Below are 23,489 nucleotides of genomic sequence, written 5' to 3' on the forward strand. Positions count from 1 at the left end.
CCCGCCCAGGCTTCCCGGGGTCCGGTCCGGGTCCCGGCTCGAGCGCGCTCCTCACCCGGTCCCAGCGCTTCCATGGCGGCGGCGGGGGCCGCCTCGCCCCGGTCCCCGGCGCCTCCCGCTCCGGGCCCCGCCGCCGCCGCCGCCGCCGCCGCGTAACGCTTGATCTCCGGAATATTGGCGCTCGGTGTGCGCCGCGGAGACGCGGGCACTGGGCAAGGGGCGGCGGCGGCGCCCGGCCCGGGGACAGGGACCCGGCTCCAGCGGCTCTTCCGGCCTCAGCGACAACAAAAACAATCCCCGCCGCAGCCGCGGCTGCCAGCGGGAGCGGGAGCGGGAGCCAGCGCGCGCGCCCGCCGGGCGGGGAGGGGGCACGGGGCGCGGGGCGCGCGCGGCCCGGGGTCCCGGCTCACGGAGGGGGCGTGCGCGGCCCGGGACGCCAGGTCCACCCAGCCCGGCGTGGGGCAGAGGCGGGGTGGGGAGGGCGCGGGCGCGCGCCCGAGGAGGGCAGAGCCCCGAGGACTTGTCGGGGGCGCGCGCGCCCGCCCGCACAGCCTTGTGGCCCCGGGAGGCCTTCTCCCGCGGGGCTCCGGGGTGGGGGGGCCTACGCACTATCCACCCAGAGTCTCCCAACACCCGGTGGCCGGAGAAAGGTCGCCATTCCAGACTCCGCTGATCAGGATACAGCTCTGCACTTTCGTCGGTGGAAAGTGTCTTGAGATTCACATCGGACACCTCTCCTCCTTCCTCCCACCTCGGACCACTTCTTTCTCTTCTGTCTCCTCTTTCTCCACTGTCCTGGGACTGAGAACACCGAGGTCACACGGACGCAGCAATTTCCTTCTATTTCTTCATCCAAGAGTGTACTCCTAGGTGCCCTTCCCGACTCTTGTAGCCGAAAGTACCACCGGAATGGACTATGATAATGATGCATTCTCTCGTTGACTATGCCCTCTGCTCAGCAAGTCACCAGTCACTTAAGAGAGAAAAGTTTTGCTTTCTTGGATGACTTCACGATGGCAGCCAAGAGTCAAAGGAGCAATTCCCAGCTCCATGGTCAGCCCAGTAGACCCAGCATCTGGGACTTTCAGTTGGGACTTTGAGTTGGAGAACATAGGACAAAAGCAGTTTCTAGTCTTCAGAATAAGGCAGCGCTCCCGCTACCAGTTAAAAAGGTACAATGTGTATCTCTTGTATCCCTTTGCTAGAGCTGACATTACAAAGTATCAAGGACTGAGTGTTTTAAACAACCAAAAGTAATTTTATTGCAGTTATAGAGGATAAACATCCAAGATCCATTGGTTTCTTCTGAGCTCTCTCTTTGGCATATAGATGATGTCTTCTTCTCCCTGTGTTTTCTCATGGTTTTTCCTCCATATACAGTCTATGTCCTCTTCTCGTAAGGACGTCAGTCACTCTGGATTAAGGCACACCTTACAGATTTCATTTTACTTTAATTACCTCTCTCTCTAAAGACTCTCTCTCCAAATACAGTGAATTCTGAAGTAATGGGACTTAGGAGTTTAATGATGTGTGAATTCTTTGGGGGCACAATCCATCCCATAACATGTGTAGTGATATAGTCATTTGAGCATCTACAATGTGCAGCCATAGAGCCAAGAAATTTTTGTATGATAAAAATGATCTAAACAAATATTCAGGGCACACCATGGCCAGGCACTGTGTTATGGGCTTCACATGTCGTTTAGTCTTCTCAACCACCTGTAAGGTAGGTATTATTAAGGAAAGTATTTGTACAGATGAGGAAACTGCACCTCAGGGAAGCTAAGAAAGTCAGGCTCTGCAATACATGATACAGCTGAGAAGCATGGAAAAATTGGAGTTCTAAATCCTGAGGTCTAGTGCTGACTGATTCCATCCCTGGTTGACTATAGAACTGAGACTTTTAATCAAGTCACTAGACCCTAGTCTGTTGATACCATACTCCAATTTCTTTCCATAGCACCATGGTGCTTCTCTGTTAAGCCAGATATTAACTGAAAACTATGATAGGGGTCAGAAAGTTTGAAGGGGAATAAGTACTCACTAAATGAACAGAGTAGTAGACAGTTAAGAGGATAAGGAAAACCGACTAAAGGTCAAGTTTTGAGTTAAACCTAATAGCCACCTCCCTTCCCTTCACTCCAGGCTAAATTTTTGCCTTTCACATAGTGCTGGTAGCTTCCAGCCTGGTTTGAGACTGACTTTCCCCCTCTCACTTCCTAACAAATTTCCTGCCATATTCTATTTGGTATGCTGAGCAGAGAACATAGCTTGTTTCCTGTACTGAAAATAGCCTCAGAAACCTCAGAGTATGAAATGTACTTGGGCATAGTCTGGACTGCAGTGCCTCAGTCCCTCAGTCTCTCACCCTGTCATTCTTGACTGCTGTGAGGATCTACATTCTTCCCAAACTCACTCCCTTTCAGGCAACTACTGCCCCCTTTCTGAAGACCCTTCTGACTGAACCCCCAAACCCAAAGTTCTATAGTCACTAAACTCCCCTAAACCTCAGTATGTTTGACAAGCTCTCCTTCCACTTCCTGCTGTGGCTGAGAAGAAGCTGTGCCCCAGAATACCACTTCCCCCTCAGCTCTCTCTGATGGTGCCTGCTCATTCTCCCACACCACACACATTTACAGGACAGGGTGGGGGATGAGTGTAGAATTGACAATCTATTTGCCATGTCCCCACTTATCCCCCCCCCCCACTCCCCGCATGTCACCAAACCTTGAATTCTCATTCTCGTGTTAAAACCAGTTACCATCTTATCAGACTGCTACTACAGGGTTTCCCTTGGTAGTATAATTAGCTCAGCTCTTGGTCTTATGTCTCAATTCAAGACTGGTTCCCATTACATTATAAATCCTTGAGAGCAGGACTTATGCCTTATTTGGGTATTTGGGTTTGTGTTTCTGTTGCCTAACATGTTGTGTTGTTGTTGTGAAAGTTGCTCAGTGTCCGACTCTTTGCGACCCCATGGATTGTAGCCCACCAGGCTCCGCCATCCCTGGGATTCTCCAGGCGAGAACACTGGAGTGGGTGCCATTTCCTTCTCCAATGCATGAAAGTGAAAAGTGAAAGTGAAGTTGCTCAGTCGTGTCCGACTCTTCACCACCCCATGGACTGTAGCCCATCAGGCTCCTCTGTCCATGGGATTTTCCAGGCAAGAGTACTGGAGTGGGGTGCCATTGCCTTCTCCGCCTAACATGTTACTTGGCACCAAATGCCTGTTTGGGGAAATGTATAGAATAAATAAATGAATGAACAAGTAATGGGTAAACTGTGGGAGCTAGAAATGGTCCAGCGGAGGGGCTTAGGTGGAAAGCTCTGGGTGAATTCCCAGCTTCTCCAGAAAGCAGACTTTCCAATCTGGGTTCACATTCTAGTTCCACAGCATACTAGCTCTACGAACCTGGGACAGGCCCCTTCACCTACTGCTGAAGGATGTTGTGAGGAAGAAGTTAAACCATAGATGTGCATGTTCCTGGGTGTATGGAGCAGAATGATTGCCCTGCTAAGTCACTTCAGTCGTGTCCGACTCTGTGAGACCCCATAGACGGCAGCCCACCAGGCTCCTCCATCCCTGGGATTCTCCAGGCAAGAACACTGGAGTGGGTTGCCATTTCCTTCTCCAATGCATAAAAGTGAAAAGTGAAAGTGAAGTCACTCAGTCGTGTCCGACTCTTTGCGATCCCGTGGACTGCAGCCTACCAGGCTCCTCCATCCATGGGATTTTCCAGGCAAGAGTACTGGAGTGGGGTGCCATTGCCCACAATAGTAACCAATTCTCCTCCTTGCCCTCCTTTCCCACAGCTAAAAGCTGCTCCCCTGCTGCTGTCTTGCTGTCCCCTGAGAGACAGTGAGCTTATAATCTCAGCTCCGTCCTAGAGAGGGGAGCAGAGCCGTCAGCGACTGAGCATGTTTACACATCCTATGTCTGAGCCGTCTGAGGACGGGCACTTGGCGAACCCGTCTGAGAGTGAGAGCCAGAACTCGCTCAGTCAAGGTTTATGAATGGCACTGGCCTTCTCGAATGTATCAGTGCTCCCCCCTGAGACCAGATGCTGCCAGAGGGAGCCTTGCTAGTGGACGCTGTGCCAGATGGCAGGGCTCCAGCCACCCATGCTGCTTGTGGCACTCCAACCCTGGTCTGGGCTGCTGGTCTCTGTTGGTGTTTTGGCTTCCCAGCCTCTCCTCATTCAATATTTCCACAAGTCTAGAGCTTAAAATTTGAGGAGGAACTTCTTTGCAGTCGATCAACTGGGCTAGGGGCTTTCACTCTTCTTGAGTTGGGGACCCCTTGTTCAAACAAAATTCTTAAGCGGGAGCTGAAGTGTAGCCACTCTATGTGAGGATGGAGACCTGCGTTGCATGTTACTGAACTAGGCTAGCTGGCCAAGAGACACTGCCTGGTATCTCCACAGAATTTCTGCCCACCTGCTCCTACTCCATCGGCAGCCTTGGTCTTCTGCATTAAAAAAAATTGAGATATAGTTCATATAGTATAAAATTCACCATTTTAAAGTGTAAAGTTCAGTGGTTTTTAGTGTGTTCTCAAAGTTGTGCCATCATCCCTACCATCTAATTTCAGAACATGTTCATCTCCCCAACAAAATGCTTTAGCAGTCACTCCCCTCAGTCCCTGGCAACCATTCATTTATTTTCTGCCCTTATGGATTTGCTTCTTCTGAGTATTTCATATAAATGGAATCATACAATATGTGGTCTTTTGTAGCTAGTTTCTTTCACTTAGCATAGTGTTTCCAAAGTTCATCCTTTATCAAATATATGACTTGTAAAACTTTTCTTCCATATTGCAGGATGTCATTTCACTTTTTTTTTTTTTTGCCCATGCCATCCAACTTGAGGGATTTTAGTTACCCTTCCAGGGATTGAACTCAGGCCCTAGGCAGTGAAAGCATGGAGGCCTAACCACTGGACCGCCAGGGAATTCCCCATTTCACTTTCCTTATGGTGTCCTTTGAAACACGAAAGGTTTTAATTTAAAAGTCCAATTTTTCTTTCATTGCTTGTGCTTCTTTGTCATATCTAAGAAACCTAATTCAAGGTTATGAAGTCTTATTTCTAACTTAAGAGTTTTATAATTTTAGCTCTTAGAGTTCTTTGATCTATTTTGAGTTAACTTATGTATAGGATGCGAGGTAGAGATTCAGATTCATTCCTTTGCATGTGGATACCAAGTTGTCCAGCACCATTTGTTGAAGACTATTCTTTCTCCCAATGAGTCGTCCGGCATCCTCGTCAAAATTAATTGATTGCCTGTAAGGGTTTATTTCTGGACTGTCAATTCCATTCCATAAATCTTATGTCTATTGTTATGCTATTGTAACACTGTCTTGATTGTAGCTTTGTAATAAGTTTTGAAATCAGAAAGTATAAGTCTTCCTATTTTTTTCTAGGATAAACATTTTTTCTGCTCATGAGTCTAGAGTCGACTTACGGGCTCTGCAGATCGGGGCTGGGCTTGGTGGAGCTCACTTACAGGCCTGGTCAACTATAGTCCAGCAGGGCGGTTTTGCTAATGTTGGTGATCTCTCTCACTGTCTGGGGCCTGGTGGGGAGAAGCTGACTTGTCTCTGCTCTGAGTGGCCTCTCATTATACAGCAGCCTAGCCTGGCCATGTGTTCAGGGAGACATTTCCAAACAGAGGTCCAAGAGAGCAAGTGGAAGTCCCTGAGTCTTCTTGAAACCTCTGCTTAAGACTGGCGCCCCATCTAAGTCCTTCAACTTTGTTCTTCTTTTTCAAGATTGTTTTGGCTATTCTGAGCCTCTTGCATTTCCATATGAATTTTGGGATCAACTTGTCCATTTGCACACATGCACACACAAAAAAGCAGTTGACTTTTCATAGGGATTGCATTTAATCTGTAAATCAATCTGAGGAGTAGTGCCATCTTAACAGTATTGAATATTTCAGTCCATGAACACAGACTATCTTCCCATTTATTTAGGGCTTTAATTTATTTCAACCATGTTTTGTCATTTTCAGGGTACAAACCTTACATTTCTGTGGTTAAATTTGTTGCTAAGTACTTTATTTTTGGGGGGGGGGTGCTATTGCAAATGGAATTGTTTTCTTAATTTCATTTTTCAGTTTTTCATTGCTCATGTATAGAAATACAACAGATTTTGTATATTAATCTTGTGTCCACAACTTTACTGAATTTGCTCATTACTTCTAATAGTCTTGTATTTTTTTTTTTTTTACTGTTTTCTATATATAAGATTATGCTATCTGCAGATAGAGATTGGTTTTACTTCTTTTCCGATATGCAGGCTTTTTCTTTCTTTTTTTTTTTTATCATTGCTGCACAAGAGCTCCAGAGCATGTGGGCTTAGTTGCCCTCGTGGCACGTGAGACTTATTTCCCTGACCAGGGATTGAACCCATGCCCCCTGCATTGGAAGGTGGATTCTTAACCACTGGACCACCAGGGAAGTCCCCAAGCTTTTTCTTTTATATTCTTGCCTAATTGCCCTGAGTAGAACCTCCAGTACAATATTGAATAGAAATGACCCTTTTGTTCTGTTTTACAGACAGCTTTCTACTTGTTCATGGTTTAAGGGCAAGGAATAGAGAGACTTGGCAACTATATTTGATTTCCCCATCTCTGTCAATGAGATGCCTTAGTTAGCAAGGAAGGTAATGCATGAGGCTTTGACAAACAAATCAATTAATATGTTTGCTTTTACTGTTAGCCTTTATTTCTACTACACTTTTTAACAAGTGTAGTAGATCATTTAAAAATGATTGATTTTTATTTCTCTTTAAGACAAAGTTAAGAGGATGAATTAGGGCATTCCCTAATTCAAAAACCTGGACTCAAATTCCAGTTCTATATTGTAATTCTCAAAATTCAGTTCTGTAGACCATGTGACATTGGTAAGTCACCTCACCTCTCTGCACTTCAGCTTTCCTCATCTGTAAAGTGGATGCTTTATGGGTTATTGAGAGAATCAAAGAAGATAATGAGCGGAAAGCACTTCGCATAGTGCTGGCACTTAGGTTGGGCTCAAAAAATGCCCATTCTCTTTGATTTCTGAACAAGCCTCCTTCATCTATAGGTTGGCGAAAAGAACTAATTTTTAACAGATTTTTTTCTAATACTCAGAGTGGTCCAAAGAAGGAAGCTGCTGCTGCTGCTGCTAAGTCACTTCAGTCGTGTCCGACCCTGTGCGACCCCATAGACGGCAGCCCACCAGGCTCCCCCATCCTTGGGATTCTCCAGGCAAGAACACTGGAGTGGGTTGCCATTTCCGTCTCCAGTGCATGAAAGAGAAAAGTGAAAGTGAAGTCCCTTAGTCGTGTCCGACTATTTGTGACCCCATGGACTGCAGCCTATCAGGCTCCTCCATCCATGGGATTTTCCAGGCAAGAGTACTGGAGTGGGGTGCCATTGCCTTCTCCAAAAGAAGGAAGGGTTTTCGTGAAATAGTGAGCTCCACGCTTTGGGGGAGCGTGTTTGTTCGAACGTGTTCACACTTTGTTCAAGCATGTTTGAGATGATGAAAAGATAAGAGTTTATTCAGTTTTGTGAAAATATTTATCGAAATATATTATTTTGTTTTCTCAGTAACTATTTATTGAATACTTGCCATGTGTCAGATCCTGTTCTGGATCATGGGAATACAGGGGGTGAGCCAGAGAAGCAGGATTCCTGTCCTTATGGAGTCCACAGTCTGGAAGTGAGACTAACAAGAAAAAGAAAACAAACCAAAAACTAATGAATAGATAATTACAAATTGTGATGAGAGTTGTAGAATAAATTAACAAGATAAGATTGAGTACCTAGGAGAGGCAATTTTAGAAAAGGTGGGAAGGGATAGCCTCTCTGATATAGTGACATTTGAGCTGAGAACTAGTGGTGGTTTTAAAACATGGCCACAAATTCTTTAACATTTCACTCGTTAAGAGGTGGGTCTATGTCCCCTCACTTTTTTTGGCTGCACTGGCTCTTCCTTGCTGTGAACAGACTCTTCTCCAGTTGTGGCTTGCGGGCTTAGTTGTCCTGCAGGATGTGGGATTTTAGTTCTCCAATCAGGGACTAAACCTGCATCCCTTGCATTATAAGGTGGATTCTTAACCATTGGTCCACCAGGGAAGTCCCTGAGCCCCCTCTCTTTGAATATAAGTGGGCTTATGACCACTCTGACCAACAAAGAACTGCAGAATTGATGCCACGTGACTTCCATAGCTAAGTTATAATAGGTCATGCAGTTTTTCCTTGCTTGCTGGCGCTTTCTTTCTGGGAGCCCAGAGCTGCCCTGTAACTCTGACTACCCTGAGGCCACCACTTTGGAGAGGCCATGTGTTGATGCTCCAGCTGGCCGTCCCAGCTAAGACCAGCTTTTTGGCTATTCCTGCCAGACAAATGAGTACAAAGCCTCCAGATGATTCCAACACCAGCCATTTGAGTCACCTCCATCTATTTGAGTCTTGCTAGCTAAGACTCCCAGAGAAGGCAATGGTACCACTCCAGTACTCTTGCCTAGAAAATTCCATGGATGGAGGAGCCCGGGGTAGGCTGCAGTCCATGGGGTCGCTAAGAGTCAGACACGACTGAGCAACTTCACTTTCACTTTTCACTTTCATGCACTGGAGAAGGCAATGGCAACCCACTCCAGTGTTCTTACCTGGAGAATCCCAGGGACGAGGGAGCCTGGTGGGCTGCCATCTATGAGGTCATACAGAGTCAGACACGACAGAAGTGACTTAGCAGCAGCAGTAGCTAAGACTCCAGGTATTGCAGAACAGAGACAAACCATTTCCACTATCATTTTCTGAATTCCTGACCAACAGAATCCATGAGCATAATAAAATGGTTGTTGATTTTTTTATTGATATATAATTGACATACATTATATCAGTTTCAAATATATAACATAATGATTTGATATTTGTCTATATTGCAAAATGATTACCCCAGTAAGTCTTGTTAACATTTGTCACCATATAATAAACATTGTTTTCCTTGTGATGCGAACTTTTAAGATTTACTCTCTTAGCAATTTTAAAATATGCAATTATTAACTATAGTCAACCTATACATTATATACCCAGGATGTATTTATTTTATAATTGGAAGATTGTACCTTTTATATATATATTTAATTTTTATTCATTTTTGCTAGGCAGGATCTTAGTTCCTGGGCCAGGTATCAAACTCATTGCCCTGCAGTGGAAGTGCAGATACCTAACCTCTGGACTGCCAGAGAATTTGTAGAAGTTTATAGTTTTTGACTCTCTTCACCCATTTCCCACCCCCAGCTCCTGCCTCTAGCAAACATCAATCTGTTCTCTTTATCTATGACTTTGGTTATTGTTTGTTTTTATATTTCACATATAAGTGAGATCATAAGATCTGACTTACTTCACTTAGCATGATGCCCTCAAGATTCCATCCATGTTGTCACAAATGGCAAGATATCCTTCTTTCTTTGTGAGCTGAATAATATTCCATTGTTTATATGTATGTATATACGTTATGTTGGAAGAGGGTGTTTGTTATGACCAGTGCATTTTCTTGGCAAAACTCTATTAGTCTTTGCCCTGCTTCATTCCATATTCCAAGGCCAAATTTGCCTGTTACTCCAGGTGTTTCTTGACTTCCTACTTTTGCATTCCAGTCCCCTATAATGAAAAGGACATCTTTTTTGGGTGTTAGTTCTAAAAGGTCTTGTAGGTCTTCATAGAACCGTTCAACTTCAGCTTCTTCAGTGTTACTGGTTGGGGCATAGACTTGGATTACTGTGATATTGAATGGTTTGCCTTGGAAACGAACAGAGATCATTCTGTCATTTTTGAGATTGCATCCAAGTACTGCATTTCGGACTCTTTTGTTGACCATGATGGCTACTCCATTTCTTCTGAGGGATTCCTGCCCGCAGTAGTAGATATAATGGTCATCTGAGTTAAATTCACCCATTACAGTCCATTTCAGTTCGCTGATTCCTAGAATGTCAACATTCACTCTTGCCATCTCTCGTTTGACCACTTCCAATTTGCCTTGATTCATGGACCTGACATTCCAGGTTCCTATGCAATATTGCTCTTTACAGCATCGGACCTTGCTTCTATCACCAGTCACATCCATAGCTGGGTATTCTTTTTACTTTGGCTCCATCCCTTAATTCTTTCTTGAGTTATTTCTCCACTGATCTCCAGTAGCATATTGGACACCTACTGACCTGGGGAGCTTCTCTTTCAGTATCCTATCATTTTGCCTTTTCATACTGTTCATGGGGTTCTCAAGGCAAGAATACTGAAGTGGTTTGCCATTCCCTTCTCCAGTGGACCACATTCTGTCAGATACAGGCATGGCTTAGTTTCATTGAGTTAGACAAGGCTGTGGTCCTAGTGTGATTAGATTGACTAGTTTTCTGTGAGTATGGTTTCAGTGTGTTTGCCCTCTGATGCCCTCTTGCAACACCTACCGTCTTACTTGGGTTTCTCTTACCTTGGGCGTGGGATATCTCTTCACCGCTGCTCCAGCAAAGCGCAGCCATTGCTCCTTACCTTGGACGAGGGTTATCTCCTCATCGCCGCCCTTCCTGACCTTCAACGTGGGATAGCTCCTCTAGGCCCTCCTGTGCCCGCGCTCCTTGGACGTGGGGTTGCTCCTCCCAGCCGCCGCCCCTGGCCTCGGGCTTAGGGGCGTGGGGTATCTCCTCCCAGCCCCCGCCTCTGACCTCGGACGCGGGGTAACTCCTCTTGTCGCCACCCCTGACCTCGGACGCTGGGTATCTCCTCTCGGCCACCCCCCCTGACCTCGGACGTGGGGTGGCTCCTCTCGGCCGCGCTTAGCGACCACCTGCGCTTAGTGTGCTGGTCGCAGCTTCCAACAACACAAGAGAAGACTCTACACATGGACATCACCAGATGGTCAACACCAAAATCAGACTGATTATATTCTTTGCAGCCAAAGATGGACAAGCTCTATACAGTCAGTAAAAACAAGACCAGGAGCTGACTGTGGCTCAGACCATGAACTCCTTATTGCCAAATTCAGACTTAAATTGAAGAAAGTAGGGAAAACCACTAGACCATTCAGGTATGACCTAAATCAAATCCCTTATGATCATACAGTGGAAGTGAGAAATAGATTTAAGGGCCTAGATCTGATAGATAGAGTGCCTGATGAACTATGGAATGAGGTTCGTGACATTGTACAGGAGACAGGGATCAAGACCATCCCCATGGAAAAGAAGTGCAAAAAAGCAAAATGGCTGTCTGGGGAGGCCTTACAAATAGCTGTGAAAAGAAGAGAAGCGAAAAGCAAAGGAGAAAAGGAAAGATGTAAACATCTGAATGCAGAGTTCCAAAGAACAGCAAGAAGAGATAAGAAAGCCTTCAGAGATCAATGCAAAGAAATAGAGGAAAACAACAGAATGGGAAAGACTAGAGATCTCTTCAAGAAAATTAGAGATATCAAAGGTACATTTCATGCAAAAATGGGCTCGATAAAGGACAGAAATGGTATGGACCTAACAGAAGCAGAAGATATTAAGAAGAGGTAGCAAGAATACACAGAAGAACTGTACAAAAAAGATCTTCATGACCCAGATAATCACGATGGTGTGATCACTGACCTAGAGCCAGACATCCTGGAATGTGAAGTCAAGTGGGCCTTAGAAAGCATCACTACGAACAAAGCTAGTGGAAGTGATAGAATTACAGTTGAGCTATTCCAAATCCTGAAAGATGATGCTGTGAAAGTCCTGCACTCAATATGCCAGCAAATTTGGAAAACTCAGCAGTGGCCACAGGACTGGAAAAGGTCAGTTTTCATTCCAATCCCAAAGAAAGGCAATGCCAAAGAATGCTCAAACTACTGCACAACTGCACTCATCTCTCATGCTAGTACAGTAATGCTCAAAATTCTCCAAGCCAGGCTTCAGCAATATGTGAACCGTGAACTTCCTGATGTTCAAGCTGGTTTTAGAAAAGGCAGAGGAACCAGAGATCAAATTGCCAACATCTGCTGGATCATGGAAAAAGCAAGAGAGTTCCAGAAAAACATCTATTTCTGCTTTATTGACTATGCCAAAGCCTTTGACTGTGTGGATCACAATAAACTGTGGAAAATTCTGAAAGAGATGGGAATACCAGACCACCTGATCTGCCTCTTGAGAAATTTGTATGCAGGTCAGGAAGCAACAGTTAGAACTGGACATGGAACAACAGACTGGTTCCAAATAGGAAAAGGAGGGGCTGTACATTGTCACCCTGTTTATTTAACTTATATGCAGAATACATCATGAGAAATGCTGGACTGGAAGAAACACAAGCTGGAATCAAGATTGCCGGGAGAAATATCAATAACCTCAGATGTGCAGATGACACCACTCTTATGGCAGAAAGTGAAGAGGAACTCAAAAGCCTCTTGATCAAAGTGAAAGTGGAGAGTGAAAAAGTTGTCTTAAAGCTCAACATTCAGAAAATGAAGATCATGGCATCCAGTCCCATTACTTCATGGGAAATAGATGGGGAAACAGTGGAAACAGTGTCAGACTTTATTTTTTGGGCTCCAAAATCACTGCAGATGGTGACTGCAGCTATGAAATTAAAAGACGCTTACTCCTTGGAAGGAAGGTTATGACCAACCTAGATAGCATATTGAAAAGCAAAGACATTACTTTGCCAACAAAGGTTCATCTAGTCAAGGCTATGGTTTTTCCTGTGGTCGTGTATGGATGTGAGAGTTGGACTGTGAAGAAGGCTGAGTGCCGAAGAATTGATGCTTTTGAACTGTGGTGTTGGAGAAGACTCTTGAGAGTCCCTTGGACTGCAAGGAGATCCAACCAGTCCATTCTGAAGGAGATCAGCCCTGGGATTTCTTTGGAAGGAACGATGCTTAAGCTGAAACTCCAGTACTTTGGCCACCTCATGCAAAGAGTTGACTCATTGGAAAAGACTCGTCCCTCTGGGGACGACAGAGGATGAGATGGCTGGATGGCATCACTGACTCGATGGACGTGAGTCTGAGTGAACTCCAGGAGTTGGTGATGGACAGAGAGGCCTGGCGTGCTGAGATTCATGGGGTCTCAAAGAGTCTGACACAACTGAGCGACTGATCTGACCTGATATACGTTATGTATATGCACATTTTATATGTATGCTGCTGCTTAGTCGCTTCAGTTGTGTCTGACTCTGCGCAACCCTATGGACTGCAGCCTGCCAGGCTCTTCTGTACAGGGAATTCTCTAGGCAAGAGTACTGGAGTGGGCTGATATATATATATCACATTTTCTTTATCCATGCATTCATTGATGAGGACTTAGTTTGCTTCCATGTCTTGACTATTACAAGTAATGCTGCAATGAATCTGTGGGAGTTAATGTATATTTTGGAATGCTTTTGTCTCTTGGATAAATACCCAGAACTGGAATTGCTGGATCATATGGTATTTCTATTTTTAATTTTTTGAGGAACCTCTATATTGTCTTGCATAGTGGTTATACCAATTTATATGCCCAGCAACTATGCACAAGGATTCTCTTTTATCCACATCCTTGCCAGAACTTGTTCTAAAATGGTTGTTTCTTTATGCCACTAGTTTTGGGGATAATTTGATATCCTGAAATAGATAGTCATAACCATCCTATTGTTATAACCATGCTATCTTTCTGTAATGTTATAAAAAGTATCTACCAAAGGTGAACATTTTACTTGTGGTGGGAGTTCCCCATAAGGGGATGCCCACACTATGACCCCCCATGAAGGAAATCATCCAGAGCAAAATAAGTATGTAAATATTATATACAGATGTATTCTATTAAATTCAATAACTTATATTAAATACAGATGTATCCTGTAAAGTTGAACATATTACTGTAATATGCACAAGCTGTGTTACCCATGCAAGGAACAGATGTAAAGAGTTACTGGAAAAGTATCTGGGCAGCAACTTAGTCTCCAGGAAACCCACCTCACATCAGTTGTTAACACATTGTCCCCTAGTCAGGACATTTCTATGGGACCAAGGAAGGTCAGCTATAGAATCTCTTCCATGATTTCTGCTGTCTGCTGAATGAAGCTATTCCAATTAAACAATTTGTTTAAATAATACATTCATATTTCTGTTAATTGACAGTCCGTGCCCAAAATTATCTCTCTTAGAAAAAAAATGGTGAACCACAAACCTCACTAAAATAAACAAGAAAAGCATGCGAGTTAACACTTCTGCCAGGCAACATCATATTGGAGTGCTTTACTCCAATATGTGTGTGTTAGTCAGTTGTGTCTGACTCTTTGCAACCCTGTGGATTGTGGCCCACCGGGCTCCTCTGTCCATGGGATTCTCCAGACAAAAATACTGTTGCCATTCCCTTCTCCAGGGGATCTTCCACACCCAGGCATCAAACCCAGTTCTACTGCATTGCAGGCAGATTCTTTACCATCTGAGCCACCAGGGAAGCCCCAACTATTACTGAGAGACTAGAAAAAAGAATGAAAGAAAGGTACAAGCATTATTTGAAAATGAAAGATTTTTCATTTGAATTTTAAAAATCCAGATTTTTAAATCAAGATTTGAAATAGAAAATATAAGTGGACCACCAAAAAATTATTAGAATGGATGAGTGTTAATAAAATAATTGTGTATAAAATTACTATAGAGAAATCAATAGCTTTTCTATATAGACTAGTGATAACTTATTAGAATATGTCATGGAAAAGAATCAATTCACAGCTGCTGCAAAACCTATGAAGAACCAAGAAATAAACTCAGAAGGAAATATGAAAGTTCAATATGAATAAAATTATGAAGTTTTACTCTAAGATATAAAAGAAGTTCCAAATATATAAAGTCATATGGGAGATTTCTTATTTTAAAGATATCATTTCTACTCAAAGTTATCTATTTTTAAAATGAAATTTGTCAGGTTGACAAAAAAAAAGGCAGAATAGTCAAAAATGTTGACCAAGTAGGAGGAGGGATTTACCCTCATGCTTGAGCTCATGCTCAGTCATGTCCAACCCTTTGCGACCCCGTGGACTGTAGCCCGCCAGGCTCCTCTGTCCATGGGATTTTCTAGGCAAGAATACTGGAGTAGGTTGGCATTTCCTACTCCAGGAGATCTTCAGGACTTACCCTATTAGATATCAAAATGTGCTATGAAGTTATAATTATTAAAATAGAATATTATTGGCCCAAGAAAAGATTAACATTAAAAAGTAAACAAACAAACAAAAAAAAACAGAATACAAGGTCCAACACCGGCTATATCCTCCCTCATCTATCTATTTCTCTTGGAATTTAGTACATTAAAAAAAAGGCATTTCAAATTGGAGGGGAAATTAATGTCTACAACAAATGTTGAGACAACTGGCTATCCATTTGGGAATAATAATATGTTCCAACCATGTATCATGCCATATGCAAAACTAAATTTCAATTTGATTAAAACAGATAAACTATAAAAACAAAGTAATAGTGGATAAGCTAGAATATTTCCAAATTGTGAGAGGGAGTGTAAGAAAGACATTCTTAATGGTACATCAAATTTAGAAACTACATGGGACTTCCCTGGTGGCCCTGTAGGTCAGATTCTGCACCTCCAATGCAAGGGCCATGGGTTTGATCCCTGGTTAGGAAACTAAGATCCCACATGTTGTGAGGTGTACCCAAATTAAACAAAAAAAATTTTAATAAAGTAACAGGAATTAAAAAATTTTTATTATGACTAATTCATGTTGTGGTTCATGGGGTCGCAAAGAGTCGGACATGACTGAGTGACTGAACTGAACTGAACTGAATTCATGTTGAGGTTTGATAGAAAACAGCAAAATTCTGTAAAGCAATTATCCTTCAATAAAAAATAAATTAAAAAAAATTTTGGAAACCACAAAGAAAAAGATTTAATTACATGAAAAATTAAAACTCACAAAACCACCATAAAACTAATTATAAAGAGTTCCTACAAATTCATAAGTAGAAAAATTGGCAATTTACAGAAGAAACACAAATGCTAACAAACATGAAAAAAGTTGTGCAATCCTGAGCAATCAGAAAAGCAGAGAACAAAATGAGCTTTTTTATTATTTTTTGAATAAGATATTTTTAAAGTACAGTGCTTGAAAAATATTTTTGTATTGATTAAATCCAGTTGGTAAGAGTGAGGGAAATTAATACTCTCAAACAGCATTGGTGGGATTGTAAATTAGGATAACTGTCTTGGAAAATAGTCTGTCAGTGTCTATCAAAAATTTAATTGTGCCTCCCCTCAAATCCCTAATTCCATTCTTGGTCTCTGTTCTTGAGAAACTTGAACTTCTGTACACACGTAACAGGGATGTTTATTCATTATAGCGTTGATTACAATAGGGAAAAATAGAAATGACCTTAGCATTCATCAAAAGGAATGGTTTAAAAAGTAGATTACACTCATATTGTGAAATAATAAGTAAAATGTATGAGATGCTTCTATATGTACTGACATAGAAGGAGCTCTAAACTACACTGTTAAATTGAAAAAAATCCATTTGTAGAATAAGATGCACAATGATATTGTATATCAAAAATATAATACGTATAGCTCCCTTTAGCTATCTCCCAATTCCCTCAAAGAGGTGACTACTTTTAATATTCTATGTGTATAATCCCTAATCTTTTCTGTGCATTTATAGCAAGTCTGCACCATACGATCTCACACAGACATGCACAGAGGAAAGACTGTGAAAACTGATACAGCAAAACCACCGTGTAAAGATGGAGGACTGGAGTGTTGCATCCATCAGCCAAAGAACACTGAAGATTGTCCACAAACCACCTGAAGCTAGGAGGAGGCAATGATGGATTTCCGCTACAGGTTTCAAAGGGAGCATAGCCCTGAAAAATGATACATTTATATTGTTTTAATCACCCAGTTTTTGGCATTTTGTTATAATTGCTCTAGGAAACTAAAATAGGCAGAAAAGGTGGAAATAGGGAGACCCAGAAGTGAGCTGTTGCAGTGATCCAGGTGAATGGTGCTGGTGGCTTAAGTCAAGGTGGTAGCTGTGGATTCTGGATATGTTTTGAAGACAGAATTTGCTAATGGACTGGGTATAGGGTTAAAAGAGAGAGAGAGAGAGAGAGAGACAGAGAGAAGCATCATGGATAATTCTTAAGTTTCAGTGCTGTTAGTGTCCCAGGTTTCTGCATCTTTGTGCCTGAGTGCAAAAGGAAAGCCATTCTAACGATTCCTACCTCAGACTGAAGTGCTGGAAATTAGGGGAAGCCCTCAACCAGTGATTCTCAGGAGTTGGTATATAAATATCCCAGCTCCTTCTTCTCACATGGGATAGTTCTGACACATGTGTTTGATGCTATTTCCCACAAGATTAAACTTCAATCAGTGACAGCTGTCTTACCAACACATCTTTATTGGCTGCTTTCTCTTCCATGCATCTCTTCCCTAGTCTCCTACTAGTGACCATTGCTTCTCTAAAATAAACTATTTGCACTTGACTCTTTATCTCAGAGTCTGCTTTTGGGGAAACTTCTACTAATACACAAGATTTTCAGCTTGAGCAGTTGGAAAGGTATTTATTAATATATATTAACTAATAAATTGACATTAATGAAGATGGAGAAGACTTTGGCAGGTACAGATTCTTGGAGAGGGGAAGATCAGTAGAATATTTTGAACACAATAATTTTGAGGTGCTTGTTAGGTCACCAAGTGGAGAGGTTGAATAGGCTTAGAGTGGAGTCAGGGGACAGATTGGTCTAAAGATATACATTTGGGGATCAACAATATACAGATAAAGAAAGCCATGAGGCTGGATGAGATCACTAAAGGAGTTACTGTAGATGGAGAAGAAAAGAGGTCCTGGAATTAGTAGGGTCTTGGGCACTGTAACATCTAAAGCTCAAGAAAATGAGGAAGCTCCTGCAAAGGAAATTGAGAAGGGATGGCCAATGAAGTGGAGGAGAAGAATGCATGAAATCTCAGAAACTAAGGGAAGCAAGTGTTGTTGTTTCCTTCTCTTTTAGTTTCTTTCATTTATTTTGGAGTTTTTTTTCTCAAATGTCCAGTGGTCATATTTTGTCCATTTACATCGAAGAGTCAGGTATTAAAAGGCTGATTTGAATCCTGTATTCATGTATGGGTTTTGTCATTTGGTAGCTTTCACAGCAGAAGCTAAACTCCAGATCATTTCTCTGAGGCTGTTCAGTTTCTCCAGAGAAGAATTCCTCATTTTCAAGCCTATGGAGGAAATAGCCTAGTCAACCAAATAAGGAGACTGTGGGGGTACAGATGGGGTGAAAGTGGACAGAGAAGTGTGTGGTTTCTTCGTTCAGTATGTAGACTTCCAATGACTCTCCCTTTTTCTAGTAAGGCACCTCTCTGTTTCAATTGCTCCCCAAACTAAGCCTCCAGATTCCTGCCAGGGAGAAGTAGTCATCTGACAGGTCCAAGGTGGTAGAAGGGATCTGAAGGCTAATGGATCCTTACAGAGGCTTTCGTCTAATCTTTTCATCCTGAACCCATTCTTCTCCCTGGGTCTTTCTTCCAGAGTAGCTGAGTCCTCTGGTATTTGAGCTCAGCTGGAGTTCTGTGGCAGGAAACGGCTTGCTTCTCATTAGTACCACCTCTGTAGACACTCGGTATGCCGTTTTCTCAGCCTTGCTAATTTTTCCACTTGGCTTTCCAGCTTCTCATCCTCTCACTTCTCCTCTCCCACTCTTTTTATCCTTGTGTGTTTATTTTGGTCTTATTCACTTGCTCTCATTTTTGTGGAGCTCCAAGAAGAAGAAGAGATAAGCACATGTGTTCAAACCACCATTTTTCCTTCTCAACAACAGTATTTTGAGGTCATCAAATGTACAGCAATTTTCTAGGATCTGGTCCCAGAATTTATGAGTTCTTCCCTGGAGAAGCCACGTTCCTTGAATCCTTAGTGCCTCTGCTCTTCCAGAGTATCTCTTGTTTCCTTTTTCCCAGAGGCTAGAATTGGGCCAGAAGTATTTTTGCCTGGTCAATTCATCTGTTTTCCAGTTAACTGACCATGGAGGCATATACTACTTGCCAAGGAGCCAACTCAGGTTGACTCCTCCCCTTTGTCCATTCTTCTATGTCCATGATATCCACACAGGAGGAGTACATATGTGCAACTCTACTAAGTCTGGAAAATGATAGTAAGTAATGAAAGGGAATCTCTAAGTTATATGGGGAAAATTTTTGGAAACTTCAGGCTGAGGGTATTAAATGGAATGGGTGGGGGTAATTTGGTCCATAAATTTTATATCATTATCCACACATCCTTGTGTTTCTGAATCTGCTGAAGTTAGTACTAGTGATAACTGGGAAATTTCTATACGCTTGTTAAGTGCTGATTTATTAACTTGTAAAAAACCATTATATATTAACTACATGATTCTCAACAACCCAATGAGGTGGGTACTACCGTTATCTCCAGTTTACCACTAAAGAAACTAAAGCACACAGAGGTTAAATAAGAGGCTAAGGTGAAGAAATTGAATCTAGGCATTCAAACTCCAGAGCTCAGATGTTTAACCACTAGCCTATGCTGCCTCTTATCTTAGAACTACATCGCATTTTGCTTTCTTTAACTCATTAGATGAAAATTTTAAGATACCGAGTCTCATAAACCAATCAACATTTTTCCATAGTATTTATTTATTATTATATTTAAGACAGAGATCACATCTTGATGATATCGTCACTGATTTTAGCCTTCTGTTTCAACTGGGATTCTTCAACCATCTGAATAATCCTGGGCCCCAAAGTTGGTATTGCTTCCCTGTAGTTGGAGCCAGTGATGGCATGGATGTGTGCAATCTTAACGACAGAGTCTCTGAGTACTTAAGCACTTGGTTTGGGTTGCAGTTCCAGCAAGAATGAGGGGTCATTCTGATCATTTTCATTATTTTCCTAGGGTCAGATTAGATGAGCTCATACTAAAATTCAGTTTCAATTCCCTTTTTTCTTATTTGAGATATAAAATAAAAAATATTTTCTTCGTCTGTTTATGGATGCACCCACTAGGGGAGGAGGAAGGATGAGCAGGGGTACTACAGACTCAGTCAAAGATACTACAGTCATTTTGCAAAAGCTGGAAGCGAGGAAATAGGATAGAAGGAGATCTCTTGAGGGACAGCAAAACTGAAGGGTAGGTACAGAGATTTCCCACGTACCCCTGCTCTCATACATACATAGTCTCCCCCAGTATCCGTCTCCCCTCCAGAGTGATACATTTGCCACAATTGATGAACCTACATCATTACTGCCCAGACTCCCTGGTTTAGTTAAAGTTCACTCTTACTGTTGTATATTTTATGAGTTTGGACAAAAGTATCAATCATTATGGTTTCATATATTTTCATGGCTCTAAAAACATATATTCTCACTGGATTGATATTTTTATTGCTCTAGTCAAGGCTATGGTTTTACCAGTAGTCATGTATGGATGTGCTGCTACTGCTGCTGCTAAGTCGCTTCAGTCGTGTCCAACTCTGTGTGACCACATAGACTGCAGCCCACAGGCTCCCCCGTCCCTGGGATTCTCCAGGCAAGAACACTGGAGTGGGTTGCCATTTCCTTCTCCAATGCATGGAAGTGAAAAGTGAGAGTGAAGTCACTCAGTCGTGTCCAACTCTTCACGACCCCATAGACTGCAGCCCACTAGGCTCCTCCATCCATGGGATTTTCCAGGCAAGAGTACTGGAGTGGGGTGCATCGCCTTCTCCTGTATGGGTGTGAGAGTTGGACTATAAAGAAAGCCAAGCGCCAAAGAATTGATGCTTTTGAACTGTGGTGTTGGAGAAGACTCTTGAGAGTCCCTTGGACTGCAAGGAGATCCAACCAGTCCATCCTAAAGGAGATCAGTCCTGGGTGTTCATTGGAAGGACTGATGTTGAAGCTGAAACTCCAATGCTTTGGCCACCTGATGCAATGAGCTGACTCATTGGAAAAGACCCTGATGCTGGGAAAGATTGAGGGCAGGAGAAGGGGGCGACAGAGGATGGGATGGTTGGATGACATCGCCGACTCAATGGACATGGGTTTGGGTAAACTCCAGGAGTTGGTGATGGACAGGGAGGCCTGGCGTGCTGCGGTTCATGGGGTCACAAAGAGTCGGACGTGACTGAGCAACTGAACTGAACTGAAAATCATAATGTCAGTATTTTGGATTCATCTGTATTGTGTGTATCACCATTTCTTTCCTTTTTTATTGCTAGGTACAATACATTGTATGAATATACCATATGAATATAACAGTTATTTAGCCATTCCTCTGTTGATGAATACTTGAGCTATTTCAAGTTTCAGTTCAGTTCAGTCACTCAGTCATGTCAGACTCTTTGCAACCCCATGGACTGCAGCACGCCAGGCTTCTCTGTCCATCACCAACTCCCGGAGCCTGCTCAAATTCATGTCCATCACATTGGTGATGCCATCCAACCATCTCATCCTCTGTTGTTTCCTTCTCCTCCTGCCTTCAATCTTTCCCAGCATCAGGGTCTTTTCCAATGAGTCGGTTCTTCACATCAGGTGGCCAAAGTATTGGAGCTTCAACTTCAGCATCAGTCCTTCCGATGAATATTCAGGACTGATTTCCTTTAGGATTGACTGGTTTGATCTCCTTGCAGTCCAAGGGACTCGCAAGAGTTTTGGGTTAATATAAATAAAGCTGCCCTAGACATTCTTTTGCAAGTCTCTTGTGCTGCTGCTGCTGCTGCTAAGTCGCTTCAGTCGTGCCCGACTCTTAGCAACCCCATGGACTGGAGCCTACCAGGTTCCTCCGTCCATGGGATTTTCCAGGCAAGAGTACTGGAGTGGGGTGCCATTACAAGTCTCTTGTAGACCTGTGCTATTCTTTCTCTTGGGTAGATACCTAAGAGTGGAATTGTTAAGTAATTTTTTTTTTTTTTTTAAGAAACTACTTGGCTTTTTTCCCAAAGTGGTTGTGCCATTTTACATTCCCATCAACAGTGTGTGAGAGTTCCAATTGCTTCATGTCCTTGCCAATGTTTGTTGGTTGTTAGTCCTTTTTTATTTTTGCCATTCTGTGCTGATATGTTGTGGTGGATCACTGTGGTTTTAATTTGCACTTCCCTGATCAATTATTTTGAACTTTTTCATGTGATTATTGACAATATATCTACTTTTGTGAAGTTTATGTTAAATATTTGCCTAGTTTTAAATCTTTTTTTGGGTTTCATTACTGATTGGTAGTTCTGTATATATATTCTGAATTCAAGTCTTTTATCATATACATGCAAAGTACATTTGAGGAATATTTTTTGCTGCTCTCTGACTTGCCTAATTCATTGTTTAATAAGTGTCTCTTGAGCAGAGTTTTAATTTTTGATGAAATGTAATTTTCAAGGTTTTATTTTGTAACTACTTCTTTCTGTGATCTAAGAAGATGACTAGGTTTTGGTTTGTTTGTTGGATGTTTAAAAAAAAGGACAGGGGAAGAAAACATCTCTATTGTTTGCTTCCTACAGAGTCTGAATTAGCTTTTTCATCTGTCTAAAGCAGAGATTCTTAATGTTATATTTTGTGCGCTAAGGATTCCTTTGGCACTCTGGTAAAGCCTATGAACCTTTTTTTGGAAAGTTTTCAGCACCTTGGTTTTAATATGCCTTGATGTCCTTTGTTCGTGCTATTTGGGCTTGGAACACATTCAGGTTTTTAGGTCTGTGTGTTTATACATATATAATACACACACACACACATATATACAATATTTATATTGGTATATAATGTGGGTATAGTATATATTGTGGGATTTATAAATATGCAGTGATTCAAAGGACAATGATTCAAAGTATACTACTGTAAGATTTCTTATGCTATTCATAAAATAGTACAATATCATTTGAAGGTAGATTGTGTTAAGTTAAAAATGCATATTAGGGCTTCACTGGTGACTCAGAGGTAAAGAATCCGCCTGCCAATGCAAGAGTCACAAGTTCGATTCCTGATCCGAGAAGATCGCACATGCCACAGAGCAACTAAGCCCGTGTGCCACAACTAATGTGCCAGCCCTCTAGAGCCCAGGAGCTGCAACCACTGAGCCCGTGTGTCACAGCTCTTGAAGCCTGCACACCCTAAAGCCCATGCTCTGCAAAAAGAGAAGCCACAGCAATGGGAAGCCCGAGCACCCCAACTCAAGAGTAGCCCCTGCTTACCTCAACTAGAGAAAAGCCCAGGCAACAACGGAGGCTCAGCACAGCCAAAAATAAATATATGAAATTATTAAAAAAATTTTTTTAAACCATGTTTAAAGAAGTATAGCAAACAGTAGAGAAAATACATGGGATAATTCACCCAAGAAAAAGCAGGATGTGAGGAACAAATGAGACCAAGAGGAAACAAATACCAGGATGACAGACTTAAACCCCAGCACATAATAATTATATTAAATATAAATGGATCAAGCACTCCAATTTAAAAAATTTGCCATACTGAAAAAAAAAAAATTAGCAAGCAGGGGATTCCTTGGTGGTCCAG

General features: G+C 42.4%; 1 protein-coding gene across 3 annotated transcripts in view; it reads right to left on the reverse strand.

Annotated features, from left to right (window-relative positions):
* Window positions 1-436, reverse strand: part of LOC109556513 (protein argonaute-4) — a 38,054-nt gene extending 37,618 nt beyond the window's left edge. For 2 of the 3 annotated variants that reach the window (XM_070786852.1, XM_070786853.1), the window contains exon 1: window positions 56-436. In XM_070786852.1, the coding sequence (XP_070642953.1) occupies window positions 56-74 (19 nt within the window). In that variant the 5' untranslated portion in view covers window positions 75-436. The remainder of the gene's footprint in view (window positions 1-55) is intronic. The other variant, XM_019957859.2, reaches the window with a different exon arrangement.
* Window positions 437-23,489: the final 23,053 nt, after the last annotated feature.

Source organism: Bos indicus, chromosome 3 (assembly GCF_029378745.1).
Source record: "Bos indicus isolate NIAB-ARS_2022 breed Sahiwal x Tharparkar chromosome 3, NIAB-ARS_B.indTharparkar_mat_pri_1.0, whole genome shotgun sequence".
NCBI classification, from domain to species: domain Eukaryota; kingdom Metazoa; phylum Chordata; class Mammalia; order Artiodactyla; family Bovidae; genus Bos; species Bos indicus.